At 40.6% G+C, this 26,357-nt stretch overlaps 2 protein-coding genes and 1 long non-coding RNA gene across 20 annotated transcripts; 2 read left to right on the top strand and 1 right to left on the bottom strand.

Annotated features, from left to right (window-relative positions):
• Positions 1 to 11,014: 11,014 nt before the first annotated feature.
• On the top strand, positions 11,015 to 16,325 carry LOC112295872 (uncharacterized). Of its 18 annotated transcripts, XR_016498652.1 has the most exons (10): positions 11,744 to 11,960; positions 12,115 to 12,228; positions 12,402 to 12,498; positions 12,890 to 12,967; positions 13,125 to 13,253; positions 13,510 to 13,598; positions 13,738 to 13,791; positions 13,989 to 14,081; positions 14,234 to 14,305; positions 14,489 to 14,859. XR_016498652.1 is itself a non-coding variant. In XM_090244777.1 (9 exons), the coding sequence occupies exons 5-8, from the start codon at positions 13,244 to 13,246 to the stop codon at positions 14,291 to 14,293; spliced, it is 213 nt and encodes a 70-aa protein (XP_090100903.1). In that variant the 5' UTR covers positions 11,744 to 11,960; positions 12,115 to 12,228; positions 12,402 to 12,498; positions 12,890 to 12,967; positions 13,125 to 13,243; the 3' UTR covers positions 14,294 to 14,305; positions 14,489 to 16,325. The 18 variants fall into 18 exon arrangements, 2 of the variants coding, with proteins under 2 accessions (XP_090100903.1, XP_090100904.1); XM_090244777.1 differs by lacking the exon at positions 13,989 to 14,081 and having other exon boundaries at positions 14,489 to 16,325; XM_090244778.1 differs by lacking the exon at positions 14,489 to 14,859 and having other exon boundaries at positions 14,234 to 14,377.
• On the bottom strand, positions 14,895 to 17,052 carry LOC112295873 (uncharacterized). The gene is made up of 2 exons (XR_002973773.3): positions 16,413 to 17,052; positions 14,895 to 16,237 (listed from the first exon to the last, which is right to left on the bottom strand). It is a non-coding gene; the product is annotated as an uncharacterized LOC112295873 (long non-coding RNA).
• Positions 17,053 to 18,628: 1,576 nt separating this feature from the next.
• Positions 18,629 to 24,726, top strand: LOC112296125 (uncharacterized). Its single transcript, XM_024548323.3, has 9 exons — positions 18,629 to 19,909; positions 20,867 to 21,865; positions 21,964 to 22,297; positions 22,604 to 22,715; positions 22,884 to 23,148; positions 23,295 to 23,414; positions 23,523 to 23,639; positions 23,789 to 24,022; positions 24,157 to 24,726. Exons 1-9 carry the CDS (start codon positions 19,856 to 19,858, stop codon positions 24,304 to 24,306), a joined length of 2,385 nt encoding a protein of 794 aa, XP_024404091.1. The 5' UTR covers positions 18,629 to 19,855; the 3' UTR covers positions 24,307 to 24,726.
• The last annotated feature ends 1,631 nt before the right edge of the window (positions 24,727 to 26,357 follow it).

Here is a 26,357-nt window from a genome sequence, read left to right as displayed (position 1 = left end):
CATCACTATAAACTCAAAGATTAATCAATTTCTTTTTTCTAATTTGTATAACATAGCTTTGAGTCTCATATAACTAATTTGCTACATCCCTTATAGAACTATTAACTTGTAACTTCATAAAAATAGAGTTATTAAGATCTATTCTAGCACTAGCAGAAAGCTCATTTAGATATACCATGATTATTGAATAAGATCTATAGAAAACATTTAGAGAGCTTTGAGCTAAAGTATAGTCCAAATGTATATGTGCATATGAGTTTTGCAATGTTCAATTCCTCTTCTTCAACTTCATTGTGTTAGATAAGAAGATGCATCTAAAACTAAGTCATGACATGTATTAAAGCTGAAATAGCAATTTCTGATCACAACTTATGTATCTATCAATATTGGTTGAGTACTAGGTAGAAGACATAGAATAATATCTTTTGACAATGGAAATATAAAAACTCATTCATTGAATTTTCAATAAGTGAAGGTTTAATTTTTGTTTCTATATGGTTGACTCAATGTCATTGTACATTGTATCTATTTGGTAGAATATTAGAAATAGGGTAGTTAAAGTAATAAGATGTTAAACAATTGATATGTGTCATGGACATACATTGGAAGATTCTTCGAATATTCTTTTAGAATATTCTCTAAAGATTCTCTAAAGATTCCTTTAGAAGGTTCTAGAAGATTCTTAGAATATTCCCTAAAGATTCTCTTAGAAGGTTCTAGAATATTCTTAGAAGGTTCTAGAATATTCTGATAGATTCTAGGAAGTTGCTCGAGAAGTTTCCTAATTAGTAGAAGTTGTTGGAGAAGCGTCCTAGTTAGCGGAAGTAGCTCGAGAAGCTTCCTATTCAGTAGTATATATAGGAGTCGAGGCTGAAGAGTTCTTCAGTCTCGACAACACATCTCTTGGAGTTCTAGCTCACCTTTCTGGTGTTGTTCTTGTACTCATCTGTTTAATCTAGTTCTGCCACTTCTTCTTGAACTTCTTGTTAGATTTCAAGTCTGTATTTTGTGTCCGTGACAGTTTGTTGAGACTCCATTTTCACTGGTATCAGAGCTAGTTCCTTCTTGTTAGAGAGTGGATTACCCCTCTTCTTGAACGTGTGCTAGTGTTTTAGAGGTTGCGGATTACCCTCCTCTAAACTGATATCTCTTCTTTCTCAATATTGGAGCCTTATTCTTCTTGGAGAGAGTGGATTACCCCTCATCTTGGAGTCTTAAGGCATTTTAGAGGTTGCGGAGTAATCTCCTCTGAACCAATATTGTCCTCTTGTCAAAACTCTTTTTTCTTCTTTCTGAAGCTTAGCCGAAGGTTAAGACGTTAAAATGGCTGAAAGTTTGGAATCCAAACTAGACGCCATCATAAATGCTCTTGCCTCGTTGTCACATAGGACAACAGAGATCGAAGGAGTCATGGTAGGACTCCATAACAATGGAGCATCTGGAATAGCGCCATCTAAAGCATATCAGCCTCAAACTTCTGCGCCAGAAGAAGCAGTTCTACCTCCATTTCAACAAGATCGAGTAGTCCTACAACGAAAGGAGCCTCGAGTTAGTCTTCCGGATAAGTTTGATGGAACTCGTTCCAAGTTTCGAGGTTTTGTCAACCAAATCAGGTTGATAACAATTTTACAGCCCGAACGTTATCCGACGGAGGAAGCGCGTGTTGGGCTTGTTGGAACCTTGCTTACAGCACAAGCTCTGTCTTGGTTTACTCCCTTGTTTGAGAAGCGATCGCCAATCCTGAGCAACTTTGAAACGTTCTTGGAGGCGTTTGCAGAAGCATTTGGCGAGCATGATAAAGTTCGATGGGCTACAACAAAGATCCGATCGCTACGACAAGGAACACGCTCTGCATCAGTCTATGCCTCGGATTTCAGACAATTGGCAAGTGACATTAATTGGGGTGAAGAGGCGTTGGTGAGTCAGTTTTATTGGGGCTTGAAGGATGATGTGAAGGACTTGCTGTTATCTCTTCCTGATCCTCAAACGCTCAACGAAGCTATTAGTCAAGCTGTAAAGTGTGACAACCGCCTATTCCAGCGTCGCCAAGACCAACGTCCAAGACACCAAATGACTCGTTACGACGTGACTATGTCTGCAAATAGCTTAAACTCACATTCGGAGGCAACAGACATGCAAATCGACACGGCGCGTGTCCGATCTCTTACTCCAACAGAGAAGAAACGGCGTATGGAGGAAGGGTTATGTTTGTACTGTGGAGAAGAAGGTCACAAGGTTGGAAATTATCCAAAGAAGCAAAATTGGCACCCTGTCAAGACTAGAAGTGCGATGATTCCGGAAAACGACGACGCCCAGCGACAGTAGGAATTGTGCGACTGGACAATCTAATATCACGACAACAATCAGGTTCCTCCTTCTCTGTCCAACCTGCCCGTTGTTTTACAATTCCTTTGTTTTTAGGCCCTCAAAAACAAAAAACTTTAGCTTTATTGGATTCGGGGGCATCTACTTGTTTTTTAGATGAAGAGTTTGCTAAACGCCACAAGATCCGTTTAGTACAGAAGTCCAAACCTGTTCACGTAGAGGTGATAGATGGACGACCCTTATTGTCAGGCAACGTTACCCACGAATCAGAACCTATAGAAGTGGTGTTTAAGGACCATAGTAGTCACGTTATTTTTAATATTATTAGAACCCCATCAAGCCCTGTTATCCTTGGTCTTTCTTGGTTAGAAGATCATAATCCGTCCATTGATTGGAGGCTACGAAGGATAACATTTCCTGAAAAAAATAATAATAAACCTGTTGGTAGAACCTACATGAAGAAATCCATGTTTATTGGAGCGAGAGCGTTCCTAAGATCGTCCAAGGAAAGCGCACCATTTGTCATTTATGCAGCTCCAACTAGCGGCGAGAATATCTCAACATCGAATATACCAGAGCAATATAGGGATTTTGAAGACGTGTTTCAGAAGAAGAACGTCGATATACTGCCGGAACATCGACCATATGATTGCGCCATAGACTTAGAGGAAGGAGCGCAACCACCTTTTGGTCCAATATACAACCTATCGCAGACAGAGTTGGCAGAATTGCGGAAGTACATCGATGAGAATCTAGCCAAGAATTTTATTCGACATTCAAAGTCGCCAGCTGGAGCACCAATCCTATTCGTGAAGAAAAAGGATGGCTCACTGCGGATGTGCGTGGACTACCGAGGACTCAACAAGGTGACCAAGAAAAATCGCTATCCCTTACCTTTGATCTCCGGCCTCTTAGATCAACTTGGACGTGCAAGGATTTTTACAAAGATTGATTTAAGAGGAGCCTACAACCTTGTGCGAATCAAAGAAGGAGATGAATGGAAGACAGCCTTTCGTACAAGGTATGGCCATTTTGAGTACAATGTCATGCCTTTTGGTCTTACCAATGCTCCAGCGGTCTTTCAGCATATGATGAACGACATCTTTTGGGAGTACCTCGATGACTTTGTTGTCATCTATCTGGATGATATTTTGATATTTTCCAAGAATGAAGAAGAACATGAGAAGCACGTTTGTTTGGTTCTTGAAAAACTACGCGAACGAGGACTCTACGCCAAGTTGGAGAAGTGTCAATTTCACCAGAATGAGATGGAATTTTTGGGCTTCATTGCGACTACAGAGGGCTTGAAGATGGATCCAAAAAAGGTAGAAGCAATTATATCTTGGGAAGTTCCGAAGACGGTTAGAGATGTTCAGTGTTTTCTTGGATTTGCTAACTTCTATCGGATCTTCATCAAGAATTATTCTCAAGTTGCTGCACCACTCACGCGTCTAACAAGCAAAGACAAGCTCGAATGGGGATCACAAGCAGCAAAAGCATTTCAAGATCTCAAGACGGCATTCACTACGGCTCCAATCTTGGTACACCCTGACTTTGCAAAGGCTTTCTATTTAGAGACCGATGCTTCAGATTTTGCTTTGGGAGCTGTGCTTTCACAGATGGGCATAGACAAGAAGCTTCACCCAGTTGCGTTCTATTCACGAAAGTTCTCTGCTGCTGAGATCAACTACGAGATCCACGACAAAGAGCTGCTTGCTATAGTGGATGCCTTCCAAGAGTGGCGTCACTTCCTCGAAGGAGCTGCACATCTAGTGACTGTTTATACGGACCACAAGAATTTGGAGTACTTCATGACAGCTCGAATTTTGAATCGTCGTCAAGCTCGATGGAATATGTCTCTATCACGATTTGACTTTATTATCACCTACCGCCCTGGAAAACAGCAAGGATTATCTGACGCATTATCGAGGAGATCGTATCTTGCGCCAAAGGCTGGAGAAGCAGCGTTTGATCAACAATGTACAACATTGTTGAAACCAGAAAAATTCAGGATTTTTGCTACTGTTGCAACTATCGAAGACGGCTTCCTCAACGAGATACGTACTGCGACCATTGAGGATTCTATAGCTCTTGACATCAAACAACGTGTCGATAATGACAAGTTTAAGGTGGAGGGAGATCTTCTGTATTTTGAGGAGCGGTTGTATATCCCGAAAGGACCAACTCGACTCCGAGTACTTCAATCTCGCCACGACTTTCCAGCTGCGGGACATTTTGGATTCAACAAGACTTTGGAGCTCATTTCACGAGATTTTTGGTGGCCCCAAATGTGGAAGGATGTGAAGGAATTTGTCCTTTCTTGTGATGTTTGTTCAAGATCCAAGATCCCTCGACATCGTCCATATGGACTTCTCCAGCTATTGCCTATTCCGCACCGACCATGGTCTTCAATTTCTATGGACTTCATTACGGACCTACCACCATCGAATTCATTTGACAGCATCTTTGTTGTGGTGGATCGATTTACAAAGATGGCGCATTTCGTGCCTTGCAAGAAAACATCGTCAAGTGAAGACACCGCAAGACTCTTTCTTGATAACATATATCGTTATCATGGCCTACCAGATGATATCGTGTCGGATCGAGGTACTCAGTTTGTATCCAAGTTTTGGAGGTCCCTCTTTGACATATTGAAGGTGGATATTAAGCTCTCTTCGGCTTTTCATCCTCAAACTGACGGTCAAACGGAGCGGGTGAATCAAGTTTTGGAGCAATATTTACGATGCACCATCAACTATCAACAAGATGATTGGACTGCATATCTACCGCTTGCTGAGTTCGCATACAACAACACTCTTCATGCGTCAACTCAACAAACACCATTCTTCTCCAAATACGGATACCACCCCAAGCTCGATTTATTGAGTTCTTCAACAAATAACAACCTAGCAGCTGAAGGATTTGTGAAGCAACTATCGGAGCTTCAAGCGACGTTGAAGCTTCAATTGCAATCTGCCCAAGAGAGTTACAAGGCATCTGCAGATAAATATCGAAATGAGGCGCCTACTTTTAAAGTTGGAAGTAAAGTATGGCTTCTTCGACGGAATATCAAGACCAAGCGACCATGTGACAAATTGGACTATCGGAGATTAGGGCCATTTGTTATCGGGAAGCAGATCAATCCGGTGGCATATCGTCTGGAGTTACCAGCTACTATGAAGGTACATCCAGTCTTTCACGTGTCTTTGTTGGAACCTTATCGAGAGTCAGCTTTTCCCCAAAGAGTACAAAGTCCGCCACCAAGTATCGAAATTGAAAACCATGAGGAATACGAGGTGGAAAAGGTACTAGATTCACGGCGTAATAGAAGAAAATTGGAGTATTTAGTGCATTGGAGTGGATACGACATCAATGAACGAACGTGGGAGCGTGCCGAAAATCTTGCCAATGCACCAAAAAAGGTACAAGAATTTCATCAACGATATCCTCATAAACCTAAGCCGATTCAACGATAGCTTCTTGCTGAAGCTTGCTCATCAAGTAGCATAAAAAGGGAGGAGGGCACCTCCAAAACCCATAGTTCGATAGTGTAGAACTTTGTTAGCAACTATAGTTTGCTCTCATCATTTTAGCCTTTAGACATGGATAGTCAAGATACTACACTTGTTATGTCATCTCAAGCGACTAGCTCACGAAGACGACCGCGAGATGAAGAACCGCCTGCACCACGACGACGTCGGAGGATACCGAGCAACAGATCGCTAGTAATTGTATTTGAGGTCGAGCCTGCCTACGACGGTCAGCCAGAAGGTGTGTTTGGAGGACAGTTTCACAATGAAGACACAGAAGTCCACGCTTGGTCAGAGGTTGAAGGTGTTGGTCACTATCGTTGGCTCCAAGAGCCGATGAATCATTTGCCTCGTGAACAACAATTGGAATTCATAGCGGATGTGATGCGACAGATTTTCATTTTCTTGCGTTGGTATTGACTGATAACAACATTGCTTCTCGGAGACCTCGAAGCTAGAAGAGGAGGTGATGTCATGGACATACATTGGAAGATTTTTCGAATATTCTTCTAGAATATTCTCTAAAGATTCTCTAAAGATTCCTTTAGAAGGTTCTAGAAGATTCTTAGAATATTCTCTAAAGATTCTCTTAGAAGGTTCTAGAATATTCTGATAGATTCTAGGAAGTTGCTCGAGAAGTTTCCTAATTAGTAGAAGTTGTTGGAGAAGCGTCCTAGTTAGCGGAAGTAGCTCGAGAAGCTTCCTATTCAGTAGTATATATAGGAGTCGAGGCTGAAGAGTTCTTCAGTCTCGACAACACATCTCTTGGAGTTCTAGCTCACCTTTCTAGTGTTGTTCTTGTACTCATCTGTTTAATCTAGTTCTGCCACTTCTTCTTGAACTTCTTGTTAGATTTCAAGTCTGTATTTTGTGTCCGTGACAATATGGGGATAAAAGAATTTTTTGTAGAGTAGCAATTTTAAAAACTAAATTAGTCTTGCATACACCTATACCTGTTTTATTGGATTTTTAATCTTATTATTTTAGTTTTTTTGATTTAAAAATTAATTGTAATATCTAAATGCTTTTTGGATATTAAATTAATTACTTAATTGACATATATGAAGCATTTGTACCATTAATAAAGTTTGGTTTTGAAAAAAAAATCACCAAATAATTAATTGGAACAATCTTTTATATTTATATTATAATTTTTAAAATTAACATTATTATCATCTAAAATTTTATTAATTTTTAACATGATTTATTGCATTAAAAACATGAAATCGATTCATCTATAGTAAAGATGTTATTTTTATTCTTCTTATAAAGTTGCCAATTTTGTATATGTGTGTATAAATATATATATATATATATATATATATACATATATATGATTCTTCAAAATATACAATATACATATATATATATATATATATATATATATATATATATATATATATATATACACATATATAAAATTTAAATGATATTTTGTTATAATATGATGTATTAAATTTAAGGCAAAGTATGTTTTGGAGTTTGCAACCATTTAACTAGATTATGAAATATTTTAAAGATAATTATTATTTTTAAAATATTTCTATTATATAAAAATTTAAAATTTTGTAATAGCTTCTTAAAACTTTATAATTAAAATTCCATCAATAAGTTTAATAAGAAATATTTTTTTAAAATTCTTTGTAGTAGCTAATATGATAAGTCATTGTAAACTTAGACAAATAACTTTTGCTTAGAGAAGTAATATAAATATTTAAAGATATATTAAAATTATTACTACAATCATGAATTCTATCATTTATTATTTTCTACTTTATAGCATGCAAACCATCTTCCACTTCTCTTGCCATAACAAATCTTGTCCCTTGATATATTTTTACATATTTAATCCTTGTTACCACTCTTCATTCTTTTAGATGAAGTTATCCATTCATGTCAATTTATTCAACTACATCCCTTTTAACAATTGATTCAATAATCTATTCAGTAAAAAAACAAAGAAAATTAATGTCATATTTCAATTGTAGTTTTATATTTAAAAGCCATGTAAGAAAGGGGTTGTAGTATGCTAATCTTTGACTTAAGTATGCACTGTATTAAATATGTACTTAGTTTAAGTATGAAAAATAAACGTCTAGAAGTATAGTTCAAATTGATATTACTTTATTAATAAAATATTATTTCTACCTTGAAATATGTTGAAATATCAAGAATATCCTTGTATTTTTTATAACAGTAAATCTAACCCATTTTTTCGATAATATCAAACTTACCCTTCAATCCAATGAGCTATTACAATTCTTCTTTATTTAAGTGCAATTGGGACCCAACTTGTGTGCTACAGGGCCTCTTCCGCACTTTTTGGGGAACTTTTTGGGGCATAGTACAAGGATGTTAAGTTCTTGGTGTTCATAATTGGTGAGTGAAGGGAAAATATACACCCAATTTTGAGATCTTGTGTGTTTAATGAATGCTTTGAAATCTGGCTCGTGTGCACTTATTTTTATGGTAAGATCTTTTGATGTGATGTTTTTTGAGTGCCTCTTGCAAGTGCTTAAAGGAGTGTTGCTTCGTGCGGCCTTGTTTTTGTATGTGGTCTATCATTGCTTTCGTCTACAGTATGGCTTTGAGGGAGATAGTATGTTTGCTAATTGCATGTTTTCCCTGTCTCTTCTCCGTGAGTTGTCCAATTTTCTAGAGAGAATCTGCTCATGCTCATCTTTGATTGAATAGTAGTATCGGAAGTGAAGGAGTCGCAGCGAGCATCCATGACAGTGGATATGGACTTGGCGTCTTGGAAGCAGCTGCCCTCAGATGTGCAGGTGTTCACATTGGCTATGCTGCCTCTGCGGCAGTTAGTTAGCTCCCGCTGCGTGAGTAAAGAGTTGCGAGCTTCGCGAACGATGAAGACACCCTGGCTTTCTCGCGGTCATTGGTAACGCCTCTCATGGAAAAACCGATGCTAGCTATGGGTTACGATGGTAAAGAATTAGAGGTGAGTCGCGGCTAACAAAGCCCTGGTGGGGCTGGATCGAAGCAGGAGCAATGGCTGAATTGATTGACCACGTAGGTGATGGAAGAATCGAAGCAGGCGCAATGTTGCGGGGATCTCCTTCTAGAAAACTCCTCTACTACTGAACCCAGATATCTATAATGTGGAAAATTGCTGCGTATGTGATTGCGCTACCTGATTTTATTTTGACATATTCATTTGCATCGAACAAATTGATGATGTTGCCAATCGAGGGGTTGACCACGGATTCAAATTCCCTGGTCCTCATCGTGTAGCGACAAGTCGGTGTAGACTTCCTGTCTAATAAGATTAAGTGTGTCTACTAAGGCTGAGTGGGAGGCCCTCTCCGGCCTGAAATCCATGCACCGAGCTCATTCTTTGCCACACTGATCCCCAAGAACAGAGAAGTCCACATAATTGCAACCATGAGGATTCGGCACAATAATTTTGTCCTCTGAACAGACTCAGTCCATAATTCTGCAGCTCCCAAACCAGGCACCACAAGTAGAAGGAAAATTCACGAAGATGAGTCACAAACCACGCAATCTCAGTTAGTGCTTATGAATATGGTGCACTGCACATAGATCTCAAGAGAGTCTGAACAGATTGCTCTGGCCCCTCAGCTCGCGGAAATTTATTTATTTGTCAAAAATGGCTGCACAGTAGTGTATGTGGCACTAGAGGCAAATTGTGTCTCCAAACGTGCAGAAGAGGCCCAGCGGCACACAGGTTGGGCTCGAATTGCACTTAAAAAAAAAAAAAAAAAAAAAAAAAGTGCTTATTGGGTTGAAGGATAAGTTTGATATTATCAAAAAAGTGAGGGGTAGATTTGCTATTATCAAGGATACATGGATATTTTTGATATTTCAACATATTTCAGGGGTAGAAATGATATTTTCCCTACTTTATTTTGTTTTAAATGTGTCAAACACTGTTAGTTGTATATGATTTTTGTTTCTTTATATGTCTTTTGACAATCTTGTCAAGTATCATTAAAAATCTCTAATGCTTGAGAAAAAATTATCAACTAAAGCTACTTCAACAACTTCAATGAACTCATCAAATCTCAATTGTGGCTCTATCTCAATAAGACATTTTTGTAATTTGCTAATACCCATAAATTCATATTTTTGTTGATATTGTTGAACTATATTGTTTCTTAAAGCATCTAACTTGTTTTGTTTAATTGTCTCATTTTTTTGGATTATATTAATATTTTTTAAATTTTTCTCAAAGAAAACATTATTAAATAGATTATCTTGATACTTCTTGCTAGTTTTATCATCTATTGCAAAATACTTATTTATCTCTTCATTTTGGAATTGTCACATTTGTTTTTTTTTAAATTAATTTATTATTTTGTCAATTATTACAAACTTTAGAATCTACTAGTTTCTTTGACAAACTAACATTAGATACTTCTTACTATTTGATGATATCCACTTTTCATTTGCAACTTAGAATACTTTTTAATGATACTTTGTTCTAGATTCTTATAACATATTTTGCAACAATTAAAAAATTAGCATGTTATACTTGTAGCATTTTTTTTAGTATTGCAATGATTTCTAAATGCATTGGTTATTTCCACATTATTAGAATTTGAAAGAAAAAAAAAAAAAAACTACACTACTTTCATATTTTTCAAATGCTTTATTGTGCCTAGAACCATTACCAAATAATAAGAAGACTTTCCTACTTAAAAAAAAAAAACAAAAAAACAAAAAAATATTAAACTATGAATTAAATATAATTATATTATTTAGTTATTGATTTTTAAAATAAGAAATTGGCCAAAAATGTCCCACAATGCATGCTAGTGTGACTATCTTCTCAATCATTATGCATGGCAACTTGTGATTACTAATTGCAAAAGTGTAAAAGGCTAAAGTCATTCTCTCTTCAAATTTCTTTTTACCGCAAGTAGTTGATTTATCTTTTGTAAGAAGTAGAACCAAGTACTTAGAAAAAAAAATCTAAAACACAATTTAATCTTACCCATATTATAAATGTTCTTTAATTTTTTATTATAATAATGGCTTAAAGATTGTCCAAAGAATCTAGTAAATATAAATTGTCTTTGTCAACTTCGGCATCTATACCATGAAGAAGCATTAAGTCAAGTCCTTACAATTCTTAAATGTTGAAAACCACCTCTAATCTCACAAAATCATGCAACCTTAGTTCAATCGCAAAATTCATTGTTTTGGGAATTACATGGGAAAGTGGCAAATTTATTTTTGATCATTGAATTGCTTCAATTTACAAATTAAGTTGTTTCTTAAGAACTTCATATGAGGGCTTAGAAATTCTTCATTGCATACTTTAATTTTTTGGAAAATCAAACAAAATATGTAGTTTTATCTCATCTTTCTTCTTCCAAATAGTCTTTTTCTTACTCCATTTAGCCTTGGAAGTGAATACATTAAGGGAGGCTTTCGATTTTCTTAGGCACTAATAATCTCCATTCAATGGATATATGTCAATTGCTACAACCACTTCTTGTTGTGAAATTAACAACTACATCTTGTTATTATTAGAGAGAGCTAAATTAATTGAATGAATTTACAACAAGAAGTGGTTGTGCCCCGCCTTTAGGGAACCCTATGCATCACATTCAAGCCCTTCTACAAAATATTGCTACAGGACAACTACAACACTTTCCACCACCACTATTACATACAATCACAAATCACAAAACTTTCTTCCAATTGATTTGCACGTTATGAAAACCTGTAAAATATTCAAAAAAAAACCAAGTTCAAAATAAATACGCATAGGATTGAGTACTCAATTTTTGGCCCAGTTCAGTCAGCTGGGACTACCATATAATTGCTTGTGGATGACACTGGGCCGGAGATCATTGCCTTGGCAATGGACAGGCTGGGCCCTGTTGGTTCCCAGTAAAGTGAGTGCTTCTGTTACAAATAACGTTGTCTTTGCGAAGTTTCTAAGCATGGCGAGTTTCCAATCTGTGGGAAGCAGTAGAGATTATTGTGCGTGTCTGCATGTGTAGATGTTAGCTTCCAATTTGCGGAGATGCTGGTGTGTGGATCACAACAGACGAGCTTGGAAGTCCTCTACCCTGAAGATGCATTGAACGCATGCCAACAATCAGATTCCATTCGTGAGTGCGTCATTTAAACTTGTTTTTGGTAACATACCCTTCCCATTGCACCTGAAATGTAACCCTATTTTCAATTTAGATGTCTTGTCACCATGCAGTATCATGAATTTCACACATGAAGCGTTGTTTCTTTTGATTAATGAAGGATCCCTGTGCAGATACAAGTGGGATAACAACTTGTATCACATGAAACCTGAGACCGGGTTGTCAGCGCTTCGTATTCTGCTCTGGGTGTTTTTGCCTACTTGCGACTCGCTGTCGTGATCTCACAGGTAAGATTTTCCATATTCCCTTCTTTTACATTGATTTCACCTGATATTCCCAAGAATATGGCAGATTATTTCAACCCCATGCATGCTGTTGTGAGTCAAACGGGCTTGTTCAATATCGAGTAGTTGTTGAAATCCGTGGTGCGTGAATGCTAAAAGTTAGATATGTGATGTAGGAATTTGTGATCACGCTCAGTTGGTAGCCTCATCAACACTGCAACATAAGGTCGCTGTGGGTGGTTGACATTTTGGTCGTGCACGAACTCACTGGAGGTCAGTATCAAGCACAATGGTGCCAGGTTTTCCTTATTTCTATCATCTCGAGAATTTCCCACGAACGGTGTCTTCTTGGGGTGCACTATTCCGGTTACTCTGTAAAGTTGGGCTCTGCCAGCGTGAAGATCGTCAAAGTATCCCTGTGACGTTCGTTAGTTATAATATAACCTTCCACTGAGGCCTTAATTGTCGTTTTTGAGTGTAGAAATCCAATTGCGATGCAGAAATACAGAGTTGCTGTTTTCTTGTTTTCTAAGCAGGGCTTTATTTTGGAAAGCCGAGGGGCTTCAATGAGACCAATGGCAAAAGTGCTGGTTACAACGCAATCGCTTACTCGGCACCAGAGGTATTTTACATTTACTGTGCTATTTCTCGGCCTTTTTTGCAGATTTCTTCGATGGCGTAGGCAGATCCATCAGAGTGTACAGAGGCGATTATTCGTTTGTTTCGTGAAAACATAGAGTTGGTAAGTTTTGAACTATCTCTAATGATGAGCAGAACTTAAGGTTTGTAGTTCAAAATCCTCATTGGTGGAATGACTTTGTTGCATATTTTAGTGTGCCTTTCCTACGAAGATATTTCAGAATCTTAATTTTGAGTTTGTTTCCTCTGCACGTTGCTAGATTGCTCGAGTTGGATATGAACTGCAAGGAATAGGAGTGGAAAACTTTATACTGTTGACATGGCTAACATTCCGAGTTAGCAATGTCTATCATACCCATCGTGTTCCAATGGCTTGCCAATGTTCAAGGGTCGGTTCCTAAATCATCGGGTCATCCCACACTACATGCAGTTGTAGAAGACGAGTCAACAGTGTCATACCTTGATTGTATAAGATTTCTCAGTTGTGGAGGAAAAGAGACAGCCATGAGCTCTGAGTACCCAGATGTGGAGTTGTCTGACATACATGTTGACAATGCAGCCACAGTTCGTTGCATGGCTGCATGAGTTGCGTTCCAATCTGACGGTCACTCCTTCGTTTATAACAGTTTGACACCATCGTCACAGGCAATATCTTTGGTGGCGTCACACTAGACAAAGCTTCAATGTTGACTCGAAGCATAGCTATGTTGCCGTCAGCTAGCACTGGAGAATCTGTAAATACCACTACCACTCAAACGACTCCTACGATTGTTATGGATTTCTTTCTGAGTTGAGTAAGCTTTTTCCAGTACAGGGTTTCTTCTACTTCGTGGAAGTTCCCAATTCCCTGACTCAAACTGTGTTGATATGTAGAGTCTTGGTGTGGACGAACCAATTCATGGATTAGCTCTTAGTATTGCTGGTCAGGTATAAATATTTGTTCTATAAATGTGTGTTACATCTTCTCTGGAAGCTTTTAGCCAAGAGAGTCAGTACAAGTTATTTGGATGGTGCGACCTATCCAACAATTTTCAGAGGCGTATGCCCCAAAATTTCTTAGTATAACCTCAAAAGACCTGTTTCCGATTGTATACCTCTTAGGGGTTTGGTCCTGCTTCTTCCAGGACAAAGCAAATATTCTTTATCAACTTCTAAGCGCAAAAGCGCTCCTACGTTAAGCTTCGGGAGAAGAAAGTGCTGCTCATATGAATAATCATGTAAATTTTGCAAGTTCTCTATTTTTGGAGCTTTGGCTGTTCAGAATTGTCAGTCGAAGGCAATGAGGGATAATTGCATGTTTAGCAAGTTTAATTTAAAACCGGCTGGTGAGAGTTCACGAGGGATTCCTTCGTGTGCGTGTTCGTTCCAGGAATACGTGGGCTGCGCGAAAGTGGCAGTTGATTTGTGGACGTTTTCGTCTCCAAGCTAGTCTATGGAACAGGTAGCGAAGCAGAGAGTTTCATAGTAATTTTCTTTTGTTGTAAAGAAGTAAAGGACTTTTGGATAACTCTTTCATGAGGCGTCTCTTTACATTTTTAAAGTAACCTGGTCAACATGGCTAGGCACCAATTTTTGATCTGCTTGATAAATGGCATACTAAGTATTTGCTGTTTCCGTGCTGTAGAAGATGATTCGTGGAAAAAGCATGAGAAACTGATGCACCTATTCAACCAACCTATTCTCCAACTCTTATTTAGTGTACTTGACAGCAAAGTAGCAAGATCATTTTAACCAAGTGTTTGCCCAGCTCTTTAGGCTTAGCTTAGTTATTCCAGTATACTAGTTTTCATTTAGGAGTGTGAAAGAGTTCCCAGCTAAGCATTCTCCAGAAAATGACTATTGTCGTACCCCACAAGAGACGCATGAAACTTCAATTGAGGCTTTACCTCAGAATGTTAATCCTACTCTCGTGCTAGTTACGTGATGTCCCTACTGATGAGGAAAGTTAGTGTACTCGCTCACGGTTTCAGCATGAAAGCAGCCTCGTTTCCAGAGGCAATCCAGCAGACGCACAAACTAACACGTGTGAATGGCACAAACATATTTTGCATTGTTTTGTATAAAATGCACAGATGGTAGAATGAAGGTCCCTCTGAAGCCTCCAAATCCAAACAAGTACAGAGACCTACGGCCTGATGGCAATTCAATCTTACAAGAACGCCCTCCTTTAGTCGCAGATTCTTAAAGAAAAAACCCCGGTTGCTGCGAAAAAGGAGGTAGTGTTTTCTTTGGATTCCAACATTAAGTTCCAGAGGGCTTTTGATTTCAATTTTGAAAATGTGCTATAGAAAACTATCTAAAATGAACTACCGAGTTCACCTTGCTTCACGCCCTTACTATGTTCGAATTGCAAGCAAGTCTTGACACAGATAATGATAAACAGTGTAAAATTTTGCGCTTTTCAAGCTGCATGATATGTTTTTGAAGCCTTGCAACCTTGATCACAGTGACGTAAAATATTGCTTCAAAGGATTAGCCATGACTACTAGAGTACAACCTTTTAGACTAAATTCAATAGGACAACCAATATCAAATGATAAAGCCAACTGTTATTGACTTTGACTACTTCCGTAATGAAAACCTCTAAAAACCGAGACTTACAGTTTAAGGATCCTCAGCTTTGCTCTGAGTAAATCCTACTAAAAGAGGATCAAAGTTGAATGACAGTATTTTGCTTAATTGATTCGTTTTATTTTCTTCTTTTTTTATTGTTGCTGTAAAAGAAAAAGAAATAGAAAAGTCCTACTTTTGTTGTCTTCAACACTCTTCCCTTTTCCCATCTTCGACTTCTTCTTTTTCAGCTTTCCTTTCTATCTACTTTTTCTGTTTAAAGTTGAGTTTATCGTTCCCCCTTCCCCTCGTTTTCTTCCTCTCTAAAACCTACCCAAACCCATTTTTTACAGATAGCTCTTCACCAAGACCCCACAAGTAGTGACAGTCATTTGTGGGCTAAAATCCGGAAGAATTACGCACAAGTATCCAACGCTGTTACCGTTAAGCAGCACGGGGAGAGAGAGAGAGAGAGAGAGAGAGAGAGAGACTTAATTTAGCAGATCAAATAACTTCCAGAATCAAAATTGCTGAAAAAGCCATTAGGTGCACCTGAGCGTTGGCCAACGAAGGTCACAGCAACACAGAGAGAGAGGTGATGGTTCAAACCCACCTTGCACAGTGGAGAGATCAGCTCAGGCGGGTCTTCATGCGGCTGTGACCAGTTACATGTGTCGGGTTTCAGCACAGTTCTCAAGGGCAGAGATCTCACAAACTCCAGGCCTACACACATATGGCTCACAGCACAGCTTCCCTTCTGACAGCACAGTGAAGGACAGGATGTGGTCCAGGTCAGGGCAAGCTCCGACGATGCCGTTATTTTCTGTAGATCAGGCAAAATCAAAAGAGAACATACAGAGGGTGTAAGTTTACTGCTAATGGAAAAAAGAAAAGCGAAGCAAAATTAAAAACTGCCAAAGAAGCTGACACTGAGAACAGATGCCAGCTTATCTTTACAGAAGAGGGGACATGAGAGCGTGAAGAAAATGTCCACGCACATGTCTGTCCTGCTCCCATGGGCTGCGAATCAGCACTCAAATCTACTGCAACACTGGTTGTGTCCTTTCCAGGTGGCTCACTCAAGCCTTCCTCTCTCTGCATCTCTTTACAAAAGGCCGTCAGCATCAAGTGCTGGATGTGGACTTTTCCAGGTAGCACATCACCCACAATCTTCCTCCTCCTTCACCATGCTTCATCTGGTTCGATTTTCAACCCACAAACACAAGCCCTAAAACCCACTTGTAAACAACTAAAATACCTAAAAACAACAAATGTAAAGAGGAGGTATTGCTGCTCTTAGCATCAGAACCTCTGCTGTTACAGAGTACCCTGATATAGTCAGCAAGGCTTCACATCTGGCCATGAAGCACCCACCTCTGCATCTGTCCAAGGTCAGAAACTCCAGGTCTGACTTTAGGGTTTGAAAGATGGAGACTGAGCCTCTGGGTCAAGCTTGGTTTCTCCCTTTTCGTGCTGCATGTCTTGGTTGTATTACATATATTCCATCCACCATATACTGTGCTTTTGTAGGCTTGTTTTTGTTCCATCTGGTAGGAGTTTTGTTTCTCTTGATTTCTGTCCTTTGTGTCCCAAAAAGAAGCATGGTGAATACTGAGGTTTGCAATTGGGAAAAGAAGAGTATGTGATCAAAACACAAAAACAAAAAAGCATAAGAATTAGAAAGCTAGTAATGGAGTGTTTTACACATTTGTTTTGGACAAGGAGTGAGCATTCTAATAAAGGAAGGAAAAATAAAATAAAACAATCTAAAATTAAATAAAATGTTTGTTGTTGCAAGAGGCTAATTCATGGGGCACATTAGACCCACCCCAATGAGCTTCTCATCAAGCTTGTCCTTTATACTAACCACAATCCCACAATGATCTACACATGATCTACAGTTGGATACCTACTCAATCTAAAAACCATACAGTACAAGCTTGAAAGAGAATCAATAGTGACTTGATTTTATGTCCTCAATATTGGAATATCCAAAACAAAAAAATATATAATAAAAATAAAACGAGCAGGATTGCAACAATATCAAATACAAAATAATGAATACTCGTATTTTCATGCTATTAATAGGTTCTAAATTATTGGTGTTGTATGCAAAGCATGTATATATTCCTTGTGATAAAGAGAACAGGTAATTACTTGGAAAGTGATGCAAAATCCTCATATCGTTCTGCATTTTTATCTTTTACATATTCTATGATTATCATCTGTTCGTAAAATATAATATGGACAATGAATATTTTATTGTTATACGTGTCACGAATAGATATATATATATATATATATATACATATATACACATGTATAACCTACTTACAAACATTGATTTTTTAATACCATGTGTGAGTGTTTTGCACAAAAAAGTTTCCAATTTTCTTATTAAAGTAGGACATTAATTCTAAATGGTTCAACATATAAATTTTCTATATTATATTTTTTGTAATTTTGATTACATTATTTTGTAACTGCTTGTAACTTCTTGTAATTTCTTATACATAATATTTGTTATTAATCACCTTTTTACCATCTTTATTTTAAATTACACACTCATCATTTCTCAACATTTTCCATACTACTTACATGTATATGCATATATGTACACACACACACACATTCTTAATATTTGAAAAATAAATAAATTAGAACTACCACATCAAATACCAAATCTCGACACATAATGAGAAAATCAGAACAAGCCATTGTAGGCACGATTTATAATTTCATCCATTATTTACACAGACACAACAAAAACACATGCAATTATGCACAATAAGAATTAAAATCCTAACGAACTTATCATAAACAGATCTCTTATACTAAGAAAACCATATATCTCTCTACATATAAATATTTCCATAACTTGCGCATGCAGTTCATTCCTTTTTATACCTATCCCATTATATAGACACCAGGCCAGCTAGTTTCAAGGAACAAAACACGTTTTCATCCAACTGAAGTTTCATTCATCCACCAATCGTTCATCCAAAGCGTTGGCATTCAAGTGTCGCGCCACGCAAAATTCCCTTCGTAGTCAGTATCCGATGTATTCCCCCACGATGTGAATTTCGAGGAAGGATCGAGCGGCGTCAGGATCCGATGCCTCCGCGGATCTATAACCGCACTTTCGGGACACATGACCGTGTCTAGACGAAGGCGTAGGAGAATGCGGCGCCTGCGAATCATCAATTTGATTATTATTAATTTTCTAGTAGGACTAGACCTCAGATCGTTCACGGTCACGTTGGAAATGTAGATTGTTGGCGGAGAGGGGCCCTATGGATAGGAAGCCAGTGTTGTTGCTTGATTGATTGCGGAGCCTGGTGGTGAATGGCTTTATTTGGCTTCGGTAACAATCTCAGCTTTTGGCTACTGTTACGGTTTTAGTTGTTGCTGTTTTTGTTGGGTTGTCGTGATAATCTTCGACTTGGGAGGTTTGCAGAATATGACGCTTGTCTCGCTGTCTGTGCCCCTAGGGTTTCTGTGGCGCAGCCAGCTCTGAGGCTGCCCTTGAAACTCTCCCCGGAGGCCACAACGGTACCTTTCCGCTTTTTCCTAGCCGTCCTAGACATCTCTCCTCTCTGCCCCTGATTCCAGTCTTGGGTAGGGCCTGGTTATTCAATTCATAAATCATCCGAGCTGCATGCTGCTCTACTAGTCATCTAGAATAGTATCGTAGCTTCCCTTGTGCGGAGTGTAGCACGGCATAATTCAAGCTGGGTTTTTGGTTGTTGGTACTGGTTAGTCCTTGGATATTGAAGCTTTGGCCCTTGAGTGTCAGTTGTATTCTGTCATTCAGTAGCCTCGTTGGGCGAGACAGATTTTCCGGTTTTGGGTGAGTTAACTGTTTTGGCGTACCCGATTCGGAATGTTGGGTTGTACTTCTGTGTCCTCTAGTCTGTGACGATTGGTTTTGGGTCAATCAACTTAAGCAGTGTGTGATTGCGGTAGCGTAAGCGAGATGGTGATGTGTCGAATGAAACGGGGTGTGTAGGAGGACGAGAGGAGGGCCAATTTTTGATTGAGATCATCGATTGCTGCTGGTGATCTTGGCAGGGCCTTGATTATGGGCAGTTGTTGAAATTGGCGGTTAGCCTCGCCCTAGTATCCAGTTTTTCAAGTCGAGGTGGTGTGTTGAATTTGTAAATCAGTCGGTAGCTATCCAGAGTGTGAAACGAATGCGACAATCTAGCACGGATACACGTGTTTCATGAATCTTCACAGGTTGCCGATCGAAGTTACCAGGAGGAGCGAGAGTTAGATGCAGCGGTGTGCAGGTGGTGAATCGCGGTGAACAGACTCGTTGAATTGTAACGCGGAGGTACCTTGGTATGGAATCCAAAGCTGGAGCCCAGGTTTGCAGAGGTGACTACACTCGATGGCTGATTTAGGGTTTAGGATAGCGTAGGAGTGCTTGAAACCGGCCATGGCGTATTACAACGACTTCGGCCCTCGCCCGTTCGACCGCCACGATGATCCTGTGAGTCTCCTTCTCGTGTGTGCAGGTTTTAGACATTTGCTTTACATTTGTCAATTTTAGAATCGGATACTGCCTCTCGATTCATTCCTGCTTGAATCCACGGAACTAAGCTGGGTTGCTGTCTGCGAACTCCGGAATGTGTATTTTGTTGCGGATAAGTTTCTCTTTGTGCTGCCTCGGTTACTCAACTTCCGTGGTCTTGAGTATCGAGATTTTAATGCACTGGGGCTCCTCGTGTGGCATGACCCTTGTTTTGTGTCACATGTACCCTCTTTCATGCTTGGCATCGTAATTTTTGATGTCACTCATCTTTGCCTGAAAGGTGCTTCAATATTTTGTCTGGAATACTCAGAGACACTTGGTCTTGCTATCAAGTGCTTATGAAGAGGCAAAGTGGACAATCTATTTCGCTTCGCCTGTCTCGATAGGGCTTCACCCTACATATAGAATCCTTCATTGAATTTTGGTTGAAGCGAGGGCTTGAAATTTTAAAAAGATCTGTATCGAATTTTAGAAAAACTATTTTTGAGCAAGAATTCCACAATAGCCAATTTTTACAGAAGCCTACACTAAAACAATGGCTTTGATTTACTCACAAGAAGCTTCCACCCAGATAGGTAGAACTGGTTCACATCCTGATCATTACTATTAAGATCATTTGTGGGCTCAAACGCTCCCGTTTGAGGACTGCAGTGAGGACTGAAGAAGTTTGGTCCAACACCCTTTCGGGAGGCTGAGATCATCGAGCTCTCTGTGTCACGTGTTGTATTGCTGAGTTTAGCTTGTCATAGCTCGCCAGAGTATAGTGCTGATGCATCAACGCTGACAGTGAATTCTATTCCCCAGCCACATGGGGCTTAGCATCTTAGACATTCCTGCGTTGCTCACTTTGACAGCAACTGGTTTGCTGCATTGCTTGCCTGCGCTAACGTGATTTCTTCCGTTTACATTATGCAGTACATCCCGCCAGACATTGATGGCCCCCCTCCTTCGAATTTCCCTTTCCGCTCCGAGTATCCTGATGACCATCAGATGTGGGATCGGCCGTCACCACCAAGTTTTAGAGGAGCACCGGATTACGAGAGAGGGCCGTACTCCTCTACCCCTGGTGACTACCATATGTACCCTCCCGGTAGTATGGGAGGAGGAATGCGCGCGGAGGACTACATCCCGCAGGTATTCCCGAGGATGGGGTCTCCTGAAGGATACCCGTCCGACTATCCTCCAGTGAGGGCCCCTCCCTTTGCCCCGGATTACGAGAGAGGGCCACCGCCAGGGGGCTATGCAGATGATTACGGTCGGCGGCCTCCGCCGGGTTATCCTGGAGGAGATTACGACAGACCTCTTCCTTACGAGTATGAAATGGTGCAAACTGATTTTGGGGGATATGAACGAAGACCCATTCTTCCAGGGTACCAGAGGGAGCGTCCTTTGGGCGGCTATCCTCCAGCAGAGCATGGCAGATGGCACGACCCACACCAAAGACACGGCCCTCCTGTCCATCTCCGAGATGGTGGCAGATATGACGCAGGTGCGGGGCATCCTCCTCGTTCTTACGAGCCTGAGGTGCGTTTCAACCGTCCGGAGTCACCCAGACGGCCCCAACCGCCAATTGTTGCATATCCTCCCGAACAAGTCAAGTCTCCTCCACGTCCCTCTGGTGGAGGCGATGGAGGTGGCCAGTTCCCTCCAATGCCATATGAGCCTGCTGTTGCCGCTGCGGATCCTCCGCCCCCGCCAATGAAACAAGACAGGGCTCCAGAGGGCGAGCCTCAATTCCCTCCCATGCCATATGAGCCCGTTCACAGATCTCCGCACCATCACCACGAGGGTCCTCCACCGCAACGTTCTCCGCGGATGAACCCTAGGGACGATGATGTTGCTGTACCATATCACGCACAAATGGGAATTCCCCCGGACCAGCCATTTCAACAAGCTCATTATGGTCATGCCACGGTCAGTCATTCCTCACAGTGTTCAAATCTAGCATTTTTGCGTGGATGTCCTGTAGCTGATCACTAGATCTCACATGGGATGGATTCACCTGATTTCAGGAACACGGGCATATTAAGAGGAAGCATTTGCAAGGCTGCAAGGATTATTGGGCTGCATTCATCTTTTTTTTCCACTTCTGGGCTGTGGTTGGTGTCTGCATATATTTGGGAGTGCGAGGTGTGATCAAAACGAATGAAAACGAAGACCTGACGCGCCATTCTATTTTTGCTCCTTCACCACCAGTTTCGGATCGGTTGTACAGCATAAAGCACTGGGCTCCCCAGCTCGCCGCTGCAGCAGGCTCAGGGTGGCTGTTTGCAATGGTGTGGCAGCATGTCGTGCGGAGTGCAACTATGATAAAGGCCTGCCTGGCTCTGGGTGCGGTGGCTACTGGTATGCGTTAATGAACAAGCGCCTTGCTTCTTATTCGTTAGTTTTGCGTAACAACTCTACACATCTGTCAATAGCTGTTCTTGAAAAGAAATTTGAGCTCCTTTACTAACTTTAAAAGTGAATGAGCTGGTTTGGGCTATTTTAGCGCTAATTGGCCAGCTGCAGAAAATGTCGAAGCTCCTCTAATGAAACAAGCCTGGAATGTTTGAGAGGTCATCGTACTTCTGCATCCTCGTCTGATTTTTATTTTCTTATCTTATTCTTGTTGGTACTTGTCCTCTCCCCTAATGGTATGTCGTGCAACAGGGCTGCTGGGCATTATACTGATCTCTACTGGAACTACCATAGGCATTGTTGGCCTTATTTTTCTGGTTTCGGCGCTTTTCCAGGGCCTCTATGTACACCTCGTCCGGGAACGGTAACCAAGCTACCAGACCTAATTTGTGTATTCCCGACCTTAAGTTTTAGGGGCTTGAAACGTGTTGATTTTCATGTTGTAAACCTTGTGGTTCAAATATACTTGGAATGTGCCTCTAAGCTTGAGTTCTAACCCTCCGTGTTCTTATGGTGTTCGATTTGCCGTCAGGATCCCGTTTGCTGCGTGCATGTATAAGAAGACACGGGATGTTTTGAGGCATTACAAGGGTCTATATATCATCTCCGCGTGGCATGTGCTGCTGGCATTGGCATGGCTTGCATTATGGATCTTCGGTGTGTCAGGAGCAGTGAGCCTGCCCCACGGCGGATGGTATGCTGCGTTGCTAGTGCTTAGCCTGGCGTGGTCCATTGAGGTCCTTCGTAATATCGTCTATGTCACTGTCGCAGGTCTTGTGGGCACATACTACTACGAGGTTCGTTCTCATCATTTACATCTTGGGTTTGTGTTTGAACTTTGTGAAACTCAGTTAAACCTGCTTTCGTTTATTCAGCAAGTAGCGAACTCGAGGTCCCCTCTCACTACTGGAGGGTCACTATTGGAAATGCCGGATGTCTGCAGGCGCGCCACATGCCACATGTGCCAACGTTAAGGGCACTCCAACGTGCTTGGACGATTTCATTTGGAAGTATATGCCTGGGATCGCTATTTGTGGCTCCAGTGCAGACACTGCACTGCCTCGTAAGATTTTAACTTAGCCTGCAGTATTTCTTCTTGCTCTACGCGTTAGGTTCCTCTTCAGTACGTTATTATTATTACGAATTCTGAAAGTCGTGGGCGTCCCTGTAGGCCAAACGTTTGGCTAATGAACAAGGCGAGAACGAGTTCATGTTCTCGTGTGTAAACTGCTTCCTTGGAGTGCTCAACTTTTTCATGAGACACTTCAACAAATGGGCTTTTGTAAATGTACGTAATCCTCTTTTCATTCTCCCAGATGTTGATTCACAGTTCATCTCAGATATTGCAAAAAAAACGAATTCATCTGGTCCGTGGTACTACTTTCGTGAGTACCTAGTCATGAACTGATCTTTAAAGTGGGTACACACTGGATTCAGGTTGGCTTGCATGGAAATAGTTTTGTGAAGTCGGCAAGGCGTACATGGGACATGTTTGAGAATCAAGGGGCTATGCTGCTGATCAACGATGATCTAACTGGGGCAATTCTCTTGTCAAGTTGCTTGATCGGAGGAGTGTTGACAGCTCTAGTTGGTGGTTGCTGGACTTTTGCTACACACTCACACCTCACTGTTGGTGTCTCCATCATCTCATTCTTCATCGGTTTCTTTGTGGTGAGTTCTCTTCATTACTATCACAATTGTGTTTATTTTGTGTCTTCATAATTAAATAAACTCTAAATGTTCATAGCGAACTTTATTTAAGTTGAATGAGAATAGTAACAAGGTGGTTTTTCTTGTTGGTACAGACATACCTAACAATGGTTGTACGGGAGAGTGCGGTGGCTGCTTATTATGTGTGCTTTGCTGAAGACCCAGCCACACTTAAAAAAATCGATGAAGCTCATTATCAATACATGGTAGAGCGCAAGCGACAACTCGACCAACAAATCGCGTAACTGTAAAACCATCCACCAGACATTGTCAAAAGAAGTCTGATCTAGATACGTCACAGTATTGACATTAGTCTCACTAGTCCAAGGAGATGATAACGTGACTGAATGAAAGAATACCCTCACAGGCGTTATTGCGAGGCAATTGAGCGAGTTTGCTGTAGTTGTAGCCTAAGGGCATTGTTTACGCGTTCATGCGTGCGCAGTCTGTAAATTGCATGAGTGTGAATACCACAAAATGTTTTAGGTCATTTCTGTATTATTGAGACCTGAGATTCTTGTTACTTTTTAGCAGGGAACCCGCAGAAGGGTATAATCGGCAGTAAGAGAAAGTCTTAGAACCAGTGAGCCTTTTTTCTTTTCACTCTGACCGAGTGCATTGTCACATTACTCAGATTCTCATAAATCCAATCAATGTTCATCCAATCCATTCTAGTAACATCTTCAGATCCACACTTGACCAACACATAGTAAGAAGTATCGCATTAAATGGATGACTTTATTGTGGTTATGTACATGAGGAAGGATAACAGTAACTGGCACAAACACTAAACGTAACAATACGATGTGTATCACCCAGGCGTATTCAGCGATGTGATTTCTGCTTTCTGCCCTCTACAGTGCAGCGTTGTCCCTGATGCATTGTGGCCGAAATGATCGAATCACACCCAGCCTCCTGATATCCACAATTCTAATTTTCACAAACTCTATCAAGCCAGTAACCAAGAATACGAATCAGAAATCATTTTTAGACTTCTATCAATCCCACGTGTTAAGGACACCAATTTCTCACACAACCCTCAGTTAACGCACCTTCCCACATGCATACCAGGGGAGTGCATGCAAAGCCCTAAACTGACGCTCGCCAGCGTCACCCATCTTCTCTTGAACCCTGGCGCAAGGTGGACAACAGATCCATCAACGTCTTTGCCTCTAACCTGTGAAAACCAGCCTTCTAGAGCAACTGCCGCAGCAACAATTTCTCCGCGAGATAACAAAATGAAATATGAGGGGTTGATACAAAAGACGCACTGTCGTCAGAGCCAAAATAACATTGTCACCAAGGGCAAAAGATTCAGGGCCCAATTGGGTGACAACCAACCGGTAAGACCCATCGTTAACCAAGACGAGCATGAACCTGATGCCCAGCGACCATCGAAACCTCGATGGAAACGGGCATAGCTGTAAAATCATAATCCAAGAAAGTCACGACATCCGTGAAATTCCACCCCCGATCCACCGCACACAATCGTTTCCAAATTGCACGAAGCGTACCATGCTCCAGAGGCAACACACCGATCTTGCTTGCGGTAAAATCTACATCCATCCGTCAAATTAAAATCTGATCTAGAAACCAACACTGGAACCAGCAGTATCATTCTCTAAGCTTCGTTGCATGAGTCAGGTCGGTGTCTGTCATCCACGCGTGATAGTGTGAAAGTGAGGAAATAACCAAGCCGTGTTCATCTTCATCAGACTTGTCCAATTGCCATGCGAATCAGTAGACTCAGATCGCTCTGGACATAGTTAGCTAGCCATGTTGGTGAGTTAGTTAGCGGGGCTACGATCCTGGTTTCGGATAATCGGAGACTACGGCAACAGCAGCGGCGTTACGTCTATTGAGGTGTCTTGACAACGTAGTGAAGCGTGCTTCGTGTACCTGCACGCCTATCCTCGATGGATCTGATCGCCGATAATCTATGTCGGTAGCACAGCTGCGGCGCAGACAGACACAACGATCGGCATCCCTCTCGACGATCTGAAATCACGTCCAACGAAAGACACTCTTCCTATAATCTCGTCCATCATCAGATCGACGACCATTGACGTTCGGCGAAGCCACTTAGAATTGTTTCGGTGTGAAACCATGCTATCACGTTATACCACAATCCTTAACTTACAAATAAAGTGTTTTAAGTTTGGATATTTAAGTATTCTTAATTTTTTTTAGTTATTTAAAAAAAAAATCGATTCAAAAATATTGCATCATGAGGGCCATTGTTTTTTTGAATGTGTAATAAAAACATATTGCTAAAATGCTGGTTCCCCACTATATT

The sequence above is a fragment of the Physcomitrium patens genome, chromosome 19 (assembly GCF_059467195.1).
Source record: "Physcomitrium patens ecotype Gransden chromosome 19, ASM5946719v1, whole genome shotgun sequence".
Taxonomy (NCBI): Eukaryota; Viridiplantae; Streptophyta; class Bryopsida; order Funariales; family Funariaceae; genus Physcomitrium; species Physcomitrium patens.
The sequence above is the reverse complement of the archived record's forward strand: the minus strand, read 5'-3'. Positions and strand labels throughout refer to the sequence as shown.